Genomic DNA, 16,432 nt, shown 5'->3' on the forward strand with positions numbered 1-16,432 from the left:
GTGTTGTAAGCCTCTATGACTCTATGTTAGTAGTGTGGTGTAAAAGGCATATCATAGATAGATAGATCATAAATACCCTACAGAGCAGAAAGAGACCATTTGGCCCATCAAGTCTGCACCAACCACAATCCCACCAGGACCTATCCCCATATCCCTACATATTTACCCACTAATCCCTCTAACCTATACATCTCAGGACACCAAGGGGCAATTTTAGCATGGCCAATCCACTTAACCTGCACATCTTTGGACTGTGGGAGGAAACCGGAGCACCCGGAGGAAACCCACGCAGACACAAGGAGAATATACAAACTCCCATATGTGCATATAGGACACTTGCCTTTATCACTTGAGGCATAGATTACAAAAGCAGTGAAGTCATGTTGGAGCTGTAGAGCACTTTGGCAAGGCCACAGCTGGAGCATTATGCGCAGTTCTGGTTGCCACATTAGAGGGAGGATGTTCTTGTGCTGAAGAGGGTACAGAGGAGATTCACCTGGATGCTGCCTGGGGTGGAACATCTAAGTTATGAGGAGTGAATGGATAAGAACATAAATGAGAACATAAGAACTAGGAGCAGGAGTAGGCCATCTGATCCCTCAGGCCTGCTCTGCAATTAATAAGATCATGGCTGATCTTTTCATGGATTCAGCTCTACATACCCACCTGCTCACCATAACCCTTAATTCTTTTATTGTTCAAAAATCTATCTATCCTTGCCTTAAAAACATTCAATGAGGTAGCCTCAATTGCTTCACTGGGCAGGGAATTCCATATATCCATAACCCTTTGTGTGAAGAAGTTCCTCCTTAACTCAATCCTAAATCTGCTCCCCCTTATTTTGAGGCCATGCTCCTACTTCTAGTTTCACCCAACAGTGGAAACAACTTCCCTGCTTCTATCTTATCTATTCCCTTCATAATCTTATATGTTTCTGTAAGATCTCCCCTTTATTCTTCTGAATTCCAATGAATATAGTCTCAGTCTACTCAGTCTCTCCTCATAAGCCAACCCTCTCAACTCTGGAATCAACCTAGTGAATCTCCTCTGCACACTCTCCAATGCCAGTATATCCTTTCTCAAGTAAGGAGACCAAAACTGTACACAGTACTCCATGCGTGGCCTCAGCAGCACCTTATACAGCTGCAACATAACCTCACTGTTTTTAAACTCCATCCCTCCAGCAATGAAGAACAGAATTCCATTTGCCTTCTTAATTACCTGCTGTACCTGCAAACTGACTCCTTGAGATTCCTGCACAAGGACACCCAGGTCCCTCTGATAGGCTTGGGTTGTTTTCATTGGAGCAGAGAAGACTGACCTGGTTGAGGTGTACAAGATTATGAAAGGCACGGGCAGAGCAGAAAAGGAGCAGCTGTTCCCCTTAGTCAAAGGGTCAGTCGCGAGGAGACATAGGTTCAAGGTTTGGGCCAGGAGATTAAGGTGGGATGTGAGGAGAAACCTTTGTACCCAGAGGGTGGTGACCACCTGGAATGCGCTGCCTGGGAGGGTGGTAGAGGCGGGCTGCCTCACATCCTTCAAAAAGTCTTGGCACAGCTCAAGACTGTGGGTCAAGTGCTGGTAGTTGGGATTAGGTGGGTGGTCAGGTGTTTCTCACATGTCGGTGCAGACTTGATGGGCTGAAAGGCCTTCTTCTGCACTTTATGATTCAATGATATTAGGCTATGGACCAAATGTTGGTAAATGGGATTAGTAAATAATGGTATTTGTTGTCAGCATTGACGTGGTGGGTCGAAGGACCTGTTTGTGTGCTGTATGACTCTCCGACTATTTGAAGAAAAGCAGGGACATCTGTGGCATTGTCCAATTCTCTCAAAAGCCACCAGCAAAGGCAGAATAATGATCATTCAACTTATCGCTATTTCTTGGATCTTGTTTGTAAAACAGTTGCCACACTTGCCTGCATAGCTTCAGCAAAGACCAGTTGAAGAAATTCATTGTGTATAAAGTACGTTGAGATGTTTCTGAGAGCATAACTAGGACATGATAGAAATGCAAGGCTTCTAATCGGGATATTAATCATGTTTAGCTGATATAAATGCTTGTTCATCTTTTCTCAAACCAGCTGTGCCCCCAGTACTGGCCAGAAAACGGTGTCCATCGGCACGGGCCCCTCCAGGTGGAGTTTGTATCAGCCAACTTGGAGGAAGACATTATCAGCCGAATATTCCGAATTTACAATGCGGCCAGGGTAAGGACCTGCTTTGTGTCACTCTGAGTGCAATCAATCTATTAAAAAAGTCCTCCCATCCCTTTTCAAATTCAACTCCCCGTGTTAAAATCCTCACTCGCACTCGATAATAGCTCATAAAAGATATTAGGCATTACCTCTACGTATTAATGTGAAAAAGGGAAAGAATCTCGACATTGCATTCAACGTGTGAATCCAAACCTATCAACATCGGCGCTGAACGGTACTTAAGTCCTGAAAATTGCCCAATTTTAAAAAGTACTATAATCAGACTTTAATCGGTAGCAATAAATTGAAGGATATATTAAAAATTCCATTAAAGGATAAAATGGTTGTTGTGAAGTGCTAACATTTTAAGGCAGGATTGTTATCGATATTGAACACGTTCACGTTAACACTTGTTTATTAAAATGTTTAGACTGGGCATGAATTTAAACAGCGGATGGCAGCGAAGAAATGTGCTGCTGGTTTAGCAGAGAAAGGATTTAAATAACAGTGTATTTTTTTCACCCTTTCACCATCATTGATGTGTTAAGGGTTGAGTGGGTGGATCTAATCCATTATCACACTCCCCCTGCCCTATTATTTTAGTCTGAGCAATATTTATTCAGTGATTCAGTTCAGAACAAAGAAAATTACAGCGCAGGAACAGGCCCTTTGTCCCGACCATGCTGTCCATCTGAACCAAAGCCCCCTACCCTTCCTGGGACAATCTCCCTCTATTCCCATCCTATTCATGTATTTGTCAACACGTCCCTTCGAAGTCACTATCAAATCTGCAAGATAGCAATTGTTTTTCTGAAAGGAAGGGTAACTTCGTAATCATCGACTTGTAAATCCATCAGTGTTGTGAATGGCTGCCTTGTGTTTAACTGGCTGAGGGACAGTCCGGAGCTTGGCTGCTCCCAAGCACAGTGGACAGTTCTGGCCATCGTCTTCAAGGGACAACAATGTGGAGATGGAGGGAAAGTAGAACTGGAATGTTCTGGAATTCTCCGGCCGTTCGTGCTCCACTGCCACTGCCGGAGAGGATGGAGTTTTTGGCATTCAGCCAAATCTACGTTCACTGCAGTGGGGGGAGGGGGCAGGAGGATCCCACTGGCGTGAACGGCCAGAGGACGGCACCCCACCTCAAGACAGGTCACTTGATCATCGCCAGAATTCTCCGACCTCGCCCGCAGCTATGATTCTCCGGGACTCGCTGCTGTGAATGGAGATTTGGCTGAGCATCAGCTCTCCATTCTTGTTGGCAGCGGGATATGAACGGCCAATAGTTCATAGAACCCTACAGTGCAGAAAGAGGCCATTCGGCCCATTAAGTCTGCACCAACCACAATCCCACCCAGAATTCCAGCCTCAATTTTTCAAATCTATAGTGAAAGATCACTATTGCCGGGGTGGTTGTCCTGCCAACCTCTTCATGATATGATCACTGCGCCCAGTTATTAGAATCAGCTAACCTTCACTCTGGTAGAGCAGTCCACCTCAACTCTCCGTCACTGGTCCTGTTCTCCATCAAAATCTCCCCTTCACTGTGAAACCCGGCCTCATAATGAGCACAGTCAGAGAGTTGAAATACATCAAACCTTCCGACAAAAAGTATCAGTGAAATGGGAAACGGGGTGCATTTTATTTGGTGGCGGGGGGGAACATCGAGGCTTTCTTAATATTGTTTCTCACCAACCAGTAGGGTTGCCAACTGTACTTAAGTATATTCCCGGAGGTTTCATCACATGACTTGCCCCACTCCCCCACCCCACCCCACCCACACGCCAGCCATTTGTTGGCTAACACATCCACCCTGTGACGCAATGCCTTCCAGAGCCAATTGGAAAGGAGAAGAACCCGTTGCCCAATGGGATGATGTTTGACTGTCAGTTAAACAGCCCTCTATTTTCCCATTTTCAATATTTTTCTATCTGCCAAGAGGAAACATTGAGAGAAAATGACAAAAATAAAATACAATTTTGTTTTAAAGTTCTGATAATCTTTCTCCAGGATTGCACACAGCATTGTCCCGGAGACTGGTCATTAATTCCTGGAAACTCCAATCCCGGAGTTACGGCAGCCCCACCACTCAATGTTCACGGCTGCATTAAGTAAAAGGCAGCAGTGACGCTGATGATTCTTAGCCAGGTTATGTAGTGTGACATGTCTTTCCCTTTCTTCTCACCTGCTGGTGCGCACGTGGCCAAGCAGCCTCAGGATGGCGATCGGATGGTTCAGCAGTTCCAGTTCCTGGGCTGGCCGATGTACAGAGACAACCCCGTATCGAAACGTTCCTTCCTGAAGCTCATCAGACAAGTGGAGAAGTGGCAGGAGGAGTATGATGGTGGAGAGGGCCGGACTGTGGTCCACTGCCTGTAAGTACACTCTCTCTCCTCCAATATGATCTTCATTTTGTTCAGAATCATACAATCCCTACAGTACAGAAGGAGGCCTTTTGGCCCATCAAGCCTGCAGTGACAACAATCCCCACCCAGGTTCTATCCCCATATCTACCCTGTAAATGCCCCATTAGTAAAATCATTTGAATTCCTACAGTGCAGAGATTGGCCATCAAGCAACAATAATCCCACCCAGGTCCTATCCCCGTAACCTCGCGTATTTACTCTGCTAAACTGTCCTTTAGTGTCAGGGAGATTATCATAGCCAATCAACCTAACCTGCACATCTTTGGAGGAAACTGGAGCACCCAGAGGAACCCCTTGTAGACACGGAGAACGGTGCTGGCAAACCAGCAAGGTGTCCACTGACGTTTAATTATATAGCTGCCAGCCACTGTTCCCAGTCCCACATCAGGATAAAAAACACTGCCCCACGATTGCCAGCTCTCTGCTGAGAAGCAGGCTCACACACATCATGAGTCAAAGATTGGAGGAAGGAATTTCCAGGCTGTGCTCAGATTTGTTACTGGGAATGCAGGAGTGCAGAACACTGTTCACTCTTGGGCGTGGATTTGACGCCCACTCACACTGATGTGCTGGAAGTCTCCTCTTTCACTGCTGACTGCGTGCAATTACTTTGTGCTGTCTCAATCCTAGTGCCAGCGAACCATCAACGTTCAATAATTTGTCACAATTTAGCACTGCATAGTCAGCCTCACTCAAGCAACACATAGCGTAGGTAATGGAAATGTCACATTGGAGAAGTCAGTCTTTCCGAGACTGGGTTCAAGTACAATTTGTATCAGTGCAGTAGTTTCATCTTGTTTCAACTTTCCATTTCTCATACTGTAAGATTTTATTTCTTATTTTACTGAGATTACTCAGGCTGACCTAAATTCCATTTCCTGCTGACCCCAACTCATCGACAGGGATTTTCCTCCCTGCGCAACAGTGGTACAATGGTTAGCACTGCTGCCTCACAGTGCTGGAGACCCAGGTTCGATTGCCAGGTTGGGTCACTGTCTGTGCAGAGTTTGCACGTTCTCTCTATGTCTGTGTGGGTTTTCTCCGGGTGCTCCGGTTTCCTCCCACAGTCCAAAAGACATGCTGGTTAAGTGCATTGGCCATGCTAAATTCTCCCTCAGTGTACCCGAACAGGCACTAGAGATTTTCACAGCAACTTCATTGCAGTGTTAATGTAAGCCTACTTGTGATAATAATAATAAATAAACTTTAAACTTGATGTACATGTTCTTGAACAGTTGATTGACAGCTACACAAAGGGGCCTGGCACCAGAGGAGAACCCGTGAGTTAGCAACCAAAGTAGATTTCTAGAAAATTTGAACTATTTTCACTGCTGTTGCTGTAGCTGTAACTTTGAAATTATAAAAGAGAACTCTTAACCCACCAACTGGAATGAGCTTTTCTCAGGAAGTATCAAGATGGTATTGGTAAGAGTGGGAGCGGACTCCTTGCCCTTGTGCTAGGGTGCAATTGGAATTCCAGATGATTAACAATCCTCTGATTTTGAATATGTACTTTTAAGACTTGTGTGTACCATAGGAATTCACTTGATCCTACATATGTCCTGCACACTATAACCTTTCCAGTCAAGGATTCCAAAATCTGGAAACGCTATGGGTAGACTTCAGACACCATTCAGAGATGAAAAAATTAAACTGTTAAAAGCCTAACAGAGCACTAACCACACACTTGATATACCAAGTTACCTGGTCTCCATCTGTGGCATTTCAATGACAACTAGAAAAAAACCATCTAGTTCACTGATGCCCTTGTCCTTGCCCCTTCAGGGGAGGAAATCTGTCATCTGACCTTACCTGGGTCTGGTCTATGTATGACTCCAGAGCCACAGCAATGTGGTTGGCCCTTAAGTTCCTGCTTGAATGGCCAAGCAAGACACCCAGTTCAAGGGCAATTAGGGATGGGCAACAAATTCAAGCCATGCCAACTTCCCATAAAATAATAACAAAGAACCTCCAACAGTGTGTCACTGTGACAAAGTGAGCTTGTCCATTTTGGCAGGAAGAATATAATAGGCAGCATATTAGCTAAATGGGGAGACATTGCAGAACACTGAGGTACAGGGTGATTCCCACATGAATCACAAAAGATTTATATGCAGGTACAGAAAGGGAGTATGGGGCTCTCTCTGGGCTGATGTTTCTCGAGTGGGACTTAAAGCCAAAACTTGCTACCAACTGAACCATGACTGACGAGGCCCAGCTTAGGTCAATGGCCAACTCCATCTCCTTCTAACAGGAAGATGCTGAAGTGAATTGGCGAAGTTAGGCTAAAGGATAACTCAGGAGCAATGCCATGTAAGACGTCAAAGGAAATATTTCATAACACTCAGCAAAGGATTTGATTTATTATTGTCACATGTATTAGTATACTGTGAAAAGTATTGGTTCTTTCACACTATACAGACAAAGCATACCATTCATAGAGAAGGAAAGGAGAGGGTGCAGAATGTAGTGTTACAGTCATAGATCAGCTTAATGCAAGGTAGGTCCATTCAAAAATCTGATGGCAGTAGGGAAGAAGCTGTTCTTGAGTACATTGTACATGGCCTCAGACTTTTATATCTTTTTCCAGGTAGAAGAAGGTGGAAAAGAGTATGTCCTGAGTGCACGGGGTCCTTAATTATGCCGGTTGCTTTGTTGAGGCAGCGGGAAGTATAGGCAGTGTCAATGGACAGGAGGCTGGTTTGAGTGATGGACTGTGCTTCGTTCATGACCCTTTGTAGTTTCTTGCAGTCTTGGGCACAGCAGGAGCCATACCAAGCTGTGATATAACTAGAAAGAGTGCTTTCTATGTGCATCTGTAAAAGCTGATATATTTCGGAAAAAAGGAAAGACTCTAATGGAAGAGTTAACCTGTTGCTTAACTAAGGAAGTTAAAGATAGCATCAGAACTGAAACAAAAAGCGAACAATTCCATAAAGATTAATGGCCCAGCTCCGAAGATTGAACAGAATATTAAACAACGGCAAAAAATGACTAAAAGAATAATAGAGGGAGAAATTAGAGAAGGAGAGAAAGAATGCTAGAAATATAAATACAGAGAGTAAGAATTTCTACAGGTAGTTAAAAAGGAAAAAGTAATAAGGGCTGGTTCTCTGGAGAGAGAGAATGGGCAATTAATAATGGGAAATGAGGAAATGATGGATGAATTGAACAGATATTTTGCCTCTGTCTCCACTATAGAGGACAAAGGTAACACCCCAGAAGTAATTACAAATCCAGAGGTGAAACAAGGGAGCAACTTAAAACCAGCACAATCACCAGGGAATGAGTACTGGGACAATTATTAGAACTAAAATCTCATAAGTTCCCAGATCTATTTGGACTTCATCCTAGGATCTTCCAGAAGTGGCTGCCGAGATAGTAAATGCATTGGTTTTATTTGCCAAAATTTCCTAAACTCTGGAAAGGTGCAATCAGATTGGAAGGTAGCAAATGTAAGTCCTCTGTTCTCCCTGTGCCTGCATGGATTTCCTCCGTGTGCTCCAGTTTCCTCCCACAGTCCGAAATACGCACTGGTTAGGTGCATTGGCCAAGCTAAATTCTCCCTCAGTGTACCTAAACATGTGCCAGAGTGTTAACGTAAGCGTACTTGGGACTAATAAATAAATAAACTTTAAAAATTTTAAATGTTTATATGTATATATAAACTGCTCATATATAAATAGTCCAGAGATGTGTGGGTTAGGTGGACTGACCATGCTAAATTGCCCTTTTGTGTCAGGGGGATTAGCTAAGATAAATACATGGAGTTACGAGGGTTGGTCCTGGTGGGTTGTTGGTGCAGGCTTGATGGGCCGAATGGCCAACCTCTGCATTGTAAGGGTTCTGTGATACTATATTAATGATTTGGATGAAGGGACTGAAGGTATGGTCGCTAAATTTGATGACGACTCAAAGTTAGGTAGGAAAGCAGGTTGTGAAGAGGAATCAAGGAGTCTTAAAAGAGATGCAGATAGATTAAATGAGTGGGCAAAAAATCCTTCAGATGGAGTATAATGTAGAAAAATGCAAACCAGTCTGAATTAGGTGGAAGAATTAACAAGCAGCGTATTAGCTAAATGGAGAGACATTCTGCAACTCTGATGTGCAGAGGGATTCGAGCCTGAATCACAATAAGTTAGTATGCAGCTAATGATTAGGAAGGCAAATGGAAGGTTGTTGTTTATTCCAAGGGGAATGAAATATAAAAGTAGGGACGTTTTGCAACAGTTTACAGGGCATTGGTGGGGTCACGTCTGTTGTATTGTGTACAGTTTTTGTCTCCATATTTAAGAAAGGATAACACTGTATTAGAAGCAGCTCAGTGAAGGTTCACCCGACTGATGCGTGGAATGTGAGGGTTATCCTATGAAGAAATGTTGGGCCTGAATTTATTGAAGAATCATAGAATCCCCACAGTGCAGAAGAAGGTCATTCGGTCCATCAAACCTGCACCAACAGCAATCCCTAGGCCTGTGACCTCACATATTTATGTTGTCAGCCCCCCCGGCACTAAGGGGCAATTTAGATCAAAGCAAAATACTACAGATGCTGGAATCTGAAACAGAAAATGCCAGCATCTGTGGGGCAATTTAGCATGGTCAATCAACATAACCCGCGTATCTTTGGACAGTGGGAGGAAAGCAGAGCACCCGGAGGAAACCCATGCAGACACAGGGAGAATGTGCAAACTCCGCAGGCAATGACCCAAGGCCAGAATTGAACCTGGGTCCCTGGTGCTGTGAGGCAGCAATGCTAATCACTGTACCACCCTGTTGCTCATGGAGCTCAGAAGAATAAAGCGGTGATCTTGCTGAAACATATAGGATCCAGAGGGGACTTGACAAGGTGGATACTGAAAGGAGAGACTAGAGTAGACTAGTACTAGGGCACAGTTTAAAAATATGGGGTCTCCCAATTGATATAGAAATGAGGTGAATTTCGAGGAATGGAACTTTCTAATGCGGAGAGTAGTAGAGACAGAGTCATTGTTTTTGAGGCAATGGGAGTAAGATCCTTAATTGACAAGGCCGTCACAGGATATGGGGGTAGGCAGGAATGTGGGGTTGAGATGACATTCAGATCACCCACAATCTTGTTGAATGGCAGAACAAGCTCCAGGGCCTGAATGGCCTATTCCTGCTCCGGATTCATATGTTTGTTTGGTTACATGTATGTCCACAACTTGACACAGCCAGGATAAGGAAGCGAACACTGAGAGATATGAACCATTCCGTGTTGATTTATGTTCTTTGGTAGCTTTGAGAATATGGTTCTGCTGCATTGTGCAACAATGAATGCCATTTGGTAATCATTTCACATTGTGAATTTGTGAAGGATGAATTAACCTTGGAGTTTTGTGTGTGTGTGTGTGTGTGTGTGTGTGTGTGTGTGTGTGTGTGTGTGTGTGTGTGTGTGTGTGTGTGTGTGTGTGTGTGTGTATACCGAGATCTGGACCTAATGATCCAAGCGGGGAATAATGTTCAAACTTTGACACAATTGCAGGAATGGTGGTGGGCGCAGTGGAGCATTCTGTGCAATCAGTATTGTGTGCGAGATGCTTCGACACCAGCGTGCAGTCGATGTGTTCCATGCTGTGAAGACACTGAGAAACAACAAGCCCAATATGGTTGACCTGCTGGTAAGTGCCAACTCAAGACACAGATGAGCTCCTGTGGTTTTTAATTATTCTCCATGAATAATAAGCGTGCATCTTTCATCCATAAACGCCTGCCTATCACAACTGTACAGTGGGCTCAAACATCCACGAGGGCTCCCAAACTCTCAGTGCTGCAGAGTGACAAAGCCAAGATATACAGCAAGGAATAAAGAGAACGCTCTCTCACCACCTCCCTGCCCCCCCACCCCCCCATTCATTCTGTGCAGAAATTACCGACAATCTTCTTTATTAGAAAATATGTTTCCTTCATATCCCATTTGGAGACAGATCGGATTAAGGGATTTTGTGTGACGGTCAAAATACTGCTTCTCTTTCATTCAAATGATTATCATTAAAAGGGGTAGCTTACTATTTAATAAACATCGGAATATACAGAACAGGAGCAGATGTAGCAAACTCAGCCCTTCCACAGAATCACAGAAAACTACAGTGTAGAACATAAGAAGTAGGAGCAGGAGTAGGCCATCTAGCCCTTCGAGCCTGCCCCGCCATTCAATAAGATCATGGCTGATCTGAAGTGGATCAGTTCCACTTTCCCGCCTGCTCCCCATAACCCTTAATCCCCTTATCAATCAGAAATCTATCTACCCGTGACTTAAACATATTCAACAAGGTAGCCTCCACCACTTCAACGGGCAGAGAATTCCAGAGATTCACCACCCTCTGAGAAAAGAAGTTCCTCCTCAACTCTGTTCCAAACTGCCCTCACCCCCGCCATTATTTTGAGTCTGTGCCCTGTAGTTCTGGTTTCCTTTCTAAGTGGAAAGAATCTCTCTACCTTACCTAGCCCCTTCATTATCTTGTAAGTCTGTATAAGATCCCCCCCTCAGCCTTCTAAACTCCAATGAGTACAAGCCCAACCTACTCAATCTCTCCTCATAAGCTAGAAATCTCTCCTCATAAGCTAGAAGAAGAGGCCCTTCGGCCCATCGAGTCTGCACCGATACATGAAAGGCTGTGACCTGCCTATCTAATCCCACTGGCCCAGCGCCTTGAATGTTACGATGGGCCAAGTACTCATCCAGGTACTTTGTAAAGGATGTGAGGTACCCCGCCTCCATCACCCAAGCAGCGCATTCCAGACCATCGCCACCCTCTGGGTAAAAACATTTTTCCTCAAATCCCCCCTAAACCTCCCACCTCTCACTTTTAACTTGTGTCCCCTCACAACTGACCCTTCAACTATGGGAAACAGCTGTTCCCTATCCACCCTGTCCAGCCTACACTGCTATATAATCAGATCATGGCTGATCTCTCCCTGGTCTCAAATCCACCTCTCCACCTGTTCCCCATATCCCTCTTTCCTTTTTTTTTATTGTCCATCTCCCTCTTGAAACCATTCAACTCCAGCGTGCCGTGGGACAACGAGTTCCACAAATTCACCATCCTCTGCGAGAAGTAGTTTCTCATCTCAGTATTAAATCTACCGCCCCTCAACCTATACCTGTGACCTCTCGTTGGAAATTGCTCCATTAGAGCAAACACTTGGTCTACATTTACTTCATCAATACCTCGATCAGATCCCCTCTCATCCTTCAGCGAGTACAAGACCAAACCGTGTAATCTCTCCTCTGACGTCAACGCTTTCATCTCCGGAATCAATTTCCTCATTTCCCCCTCTCCAGTAATTCTGGACAGAGATCATTCTGTGGGCCCATTGCTCACGTGGCTATTTGACTTAAATGTGAGGCTAGATGTTGTGCTGTCAGCCTATTCAACATCACAGCTTATCCTGACCCAAAGAATAACATTCTTTTGACAGATATTATACTCTGTAATGACTTCAATCAGGCAATTGAGGCTGGCCTATTGAAGTATGAACCTCCTGATTAAGGATCTAAGTGATTGGCCAATCAGGGAGTGTTTGCCTTGTACTTAACTGGGAGTGTCAGTTCCTCTGACACCCCTGGAGGTAGTCTGTTAACTGCTAGCATTCTGTGTACTGCTGTTCGAGTTTGTAAATGAAGGGATTTTGGTGAAGGGACTTCCACCTCAGATTTATTACAGACCCAGTGCTCTAATAGTGGCACAGTGAGAATGACAATCCTCTTGTATCTGTAGTGCAGTAAGAAGTCTCACAACACCAGGTTAAAGCCCAACAGATTTATTTGGTAGCAAACACCACTAGCTTTCGAGTGCTGCCCCTTCATCAGATGAGATCACCTGACTCAAGATCACCTCACTCACCTGACAAAGGGGCAGAGCCCTGAAAGCTAGTGGCATTTGCTACCAAATAAACCTGTTGGACTTCAACCTGGTGTTGTGAGACTTCTTACTGTGTTTACCCCAGTCCAACGCCGGCACCTTCACATCATGTGTGCTTTTGCTGCAGAGATCACTGCCATCTTCAAACTTTTAACGTACTTCAAATTTTCGTAGCGATAGATTTAGAAATTTTACCGCATTGAATTTTTAATTCACAAAAGCAAGATATACCGTGGAAATCAGCAGCAAAAACAGAAAATGCTGGAAAGTCTCAGGAGTTTGACAGCATCTGTGGAGAGAAAATAGAGCTGATATTTTGAAACATTGGCTCTATTATCTCTCCATTGATGCTGTCAGAACTGCTGAGATTTTCCAGCATTTTCTGTTTCTGTTTTTTTGTTTCAGATTCCAGCATCCACAACATTTTGTTTTTGTGTTAAACAAATTGGCGAGGGTGGGTGGGGAGGTGAGGTGGGGGGGGAATGGGCTGGGGGCGGGGGGGGTCACAGTCCTAGGGGCAATTTGCTCGAGAGGTTCACGTGTGCGGCCATCTGTGATTCTCACATGGTCAAAGAGCCCACTATCTGACAGGTGAATGCTAAAGGATGCTTTGCCGAGGAGCAGTGCCTTTGTACAAGCGCATTATCCTTCTCCTGACACAAACTCCTTTCGGAGGTAAACTTCTGTACGGCTAGACTCCTGACAGTCATCTCCATGCCCAACTCTCTCCAAACGGTACCTGGGGCCTTAATTCACAGGATTTACTCTCAGAAGTCAAATCAAAGAATCCAACAGTGCAGATGGAGGCCTATCTGCCCATTGAGTCTGCACAAACTCTGACCGAGGCTTACCCCATAACCACAAGTATTTATCCCACTAATCCCCCTAATCTATATCTTGGGATTATGGCTAATCCACCTAATTTGCACATCTTTGGACGTGGGAGGAAACCGGGGCACCCAGAGGAAACCCACGCAGACACGGGGAGAATGTGCAAACTCCACTCAGACGGTGACCCAAGGCTGGAATCGAACCCATTCGAGTCACCTCACATTGATGTAAACTGTGTGGTATTTTCTCCCTGTTACTGGCACAATGGTTAACACTGCTGCGTCACAGCAGCAGGGACCCAGGTTCGATTCCATCTTGGGCCACTGTATATTTGGAGTTTGCATGTTGTCCCCGTGTCAATGTGGATTTCTTCCGGGTGCTCCGGTTTCCTCCCACAGTCTGAAAGGCGTGCTAGTTAGGTGTTAAATTCTCCCTCAGTGACCCGAAACAGGTGCCGGAGTGTGGCAACTAGGAGATATTCTCAGTAATTTTATTGCAGTGTTAATGTATGCCTCCTTGCGACGCTAATAAATAAACTTTAACTTCCCCTTTTGGCTGAATGACGTCTCCCTACTTTGAAAGGTCTGAAGGTTGTTCAAACGTTAGATGAGTGGGAAGGAACTTGGTCAAAATGTTAAGCTGCCTTTCTCTTCCAGGATCAGTACAAGTTCTGCTATGAGGTGGCGATTGAGTGCTTGAATTCTGGTTGATGCAAGGTGAGCTGCAGCTGATGAGGCCCATCCCGTCCACACGCCGAGAACACACAGGCTCCACCGGCGAACCATGACAAGAGAGCTTCACCTCGACGGCCCTCAGTTGTACAAGCCAATGCTTCTCCTTTGTTTTTTTTAAATTCTACAAAGCTGGGTCCCTCCCGGGAGCTCAGAGTGAGAGAGACTGTAAAAAAAAATCTGCTTGCACTGCCAACCATTTACTTTGATCCAGCAGCTATCTATACTGCAGCTGTCTGATATTTCAATTGAACTCAGTATTCATATTAAATGTATACACATTACTCCGAGCATTGTTAGTTAGCTGGTGTAATTAAAGAGCACAATTTTTTTTTAAAACGCAAGACATTTTACTGGCAGTCCAGAGAAGTTGACTAATACCAATAGTGATAAATTAGAGCTAGGCCGAACTGACCTGTTTTCTTGGCTCTAAGTGCATTTTCTAATCAACTATTCCAGATTTCACCAGCACTGAGTCTGTATCCTCCCCTATCCTCACTTCCTGATCAGGAGTCCCTCTAGTGTTTTGCCAGGTTAAAAAAAATCTTTATAGTCAATGCACTTGGTATATTTTTCTGCGCACATGACTGTGTTCAGAGACATTCATATCTAAAGTCACAATTTCTTCACAATCGCCATTTCTTTACTTGGTGCCAACCTTCCTCCATTGTTTGACACAAGTTTCCACCCTTCCTCTCCATTGGCCTTCATATTTGTTCTTCATATTTGTCTCTTCTTAAGCATTTTGGGGATTCTTCACTACATTAAAAGGCACCTCCCTATCAGTGCAGATGACAGGGATATTGGAGCAAGAGAAGGACATTCAACCCCTCATGTTTGTTCCACCATGCAGTTGGGGGCCATTGCTGACCTGTACCTCTACTCCATTTCAGCCATCCACCTTCTATTCCTCTGATACTTTGAGTTTACAATTTTTACCAACCTCAGTCTCAAAAATTCTGATCGACCCAGCATTTGACTGGCTTTATATAGAATCCAGACAATGCAAAACAAGCCATTTGGCCCATCTGCACTGACTCTCCGATAGACTATCTTACCACCCTCCCCTACCCTATCCACGTAACCCTGCATCATACCTAATCCATCTAACCTACACATCTTGGGATACTAAGGGGCAATTTAGCATGGCCAATCCACCTTTGGGACAGTGAGTTTCACATTCCCTTTGAGTCTTCTTAAATGGCCCAATTCTAAATTTAATGTTCTACATTAACTTTTCCAGGATTCCCCAACCCAAGAGGTTGGCTCTGCATCAAACCTGGCACAGGTACAATGAGCCAATGGTCTCAGTATCTCTGCAGTATCATTCTATAACTCTTTCCCTTTGAATTCTTTTATAGAATCACAAAATCATAGAAAAACTACCGCACAAACAGGCCCTTCGGCCCACAAGTTGTGCGGATCTTAACTCTACCTACTAGGCTTACCTATAACCCTCAATTCTATTAAGTCCCGTGTACTCATCCAGAAGTCTCTTAAAAGACCCTATCGAATTTGCCTCCACCACCACCGATGGCAGCCGATTCCACTCACCCACCACCCTCTGAGCGAAAAACTTACCCCTGACATCTTCTCTGTACCTACTCCCTATTAGCTTGAAGATCTCAATCGGACCACCCATCAAGTTTTTTAACATCTTAAGAAAATAAACCTTGGGCTAGAATTTCACACTCGGTTACCCCAGCGGGTTCTGAGGCGCGGGGGAGTGTTGGGGGAGCATAAAATGCCGCGTGTGGGATTCTCTCCAAGCTCCCACCTGCCCCGGCCTAGGCACCATTTGACATTGGGTGGGCAGGGCCTAGGAAAGGATTCATGTCTATGCCCCTATTAAGGCTCCTAAGGGCCTTTTCCTACCCAGCTTTAATCTTAGGCTGGTGGGCAATAGTTGGAGTATGTTGCCAAACAGAAATGGTTAACAATCTTGATTTTAGGCAGGAAAGGCTTTTGGGGGGGGGGGAGCTGGAATGCACCTCAATTTGAAGATTTGGAGTGCCCTTGCTCAGAGAGCTCTAGATCTCCTGACCCCTAGCGCTCCATCAGCCCTAGCCCATCCCCCTCCTGAGATCCCAGGACATTCCTCCCCCAGCCAGTTTCCTTTAATTGGCCTAACTGACCACGATCCAATCCCCTCTCCATTCCCCCAACTCCACATACAAAGGCCAGGAGTTGAGGAACCACCATTCAATCCTGTATTCTCTCCTTCCCATGCAGGAAGTTTAACTGGCACTGAACAGACAGCCAGTCACCCTCCACAGGTTACTGGCACCTTGCAATTCTGCTTGTGTTGATGCAAGTTGCTACTGGCATGCTGGGAATTCATCTAAAGAGGTAACTCTTT

The 16,432-nt window shown here is 44.8% G+C and overlaps 1 protein-coding gene across 8 annotated transcripts in view; it reads left to right on the top strand.

Annotated features, from left to right (window-relative positions):
* Window positions 1–15,731, top strand: part of LOC145346831 (receptor-type tyrosine-protein phosphatase mu) — an 834,856-nt gene extending 819,125 nt beyond the window's left edge. For all 8 annotated transcript variants that reach the window (XM_080194637.1, XM_080194638.1, XM_080194639.1 and 5 more), the window contains 4 exons: window positions 2,087–2,212; window positions 4,412–4,575; window positions 10,132–10,267; window positions 13,999–15,731. In XM_080194637.1, the coding sequence (XP_080050763.1) occupies window positions 2,087–2,212; window positions 4,412–4,575; window positions 10,132–10,267; window positions 13,999–14,052 (480 nt within the window). In that variant the 3' untranslated portion in view covers window positions 14,053–15,731. The remainder of the gene's footprint in view (window positions 1–2,086; window positions 2,213–4,411; window positions 4,576–10,131; window positions 10,268–13,998) is intronic.
* The last annotated feature ends 701 nt before the right edge of the window (window positions 15,732–16,432 follow it).

The sequence above is a fragment of the Carcharhinus amblyrhynchos genome, chromosome 8, assembly GCF_965287045.1.
Source record: "Carcharhinus amblyrhynchos chromosome 8, sCarAmb.v2.hapA, whole genome shotgun sequence".
Classification (NCBI taxonomy): Eukaryota; Metazoa; Chordata; class Chondrichthyes; order Carcharhiniformes; family Carcharhinidae; genus Carcharhinus; species Carcharhinus amblyrhynchos.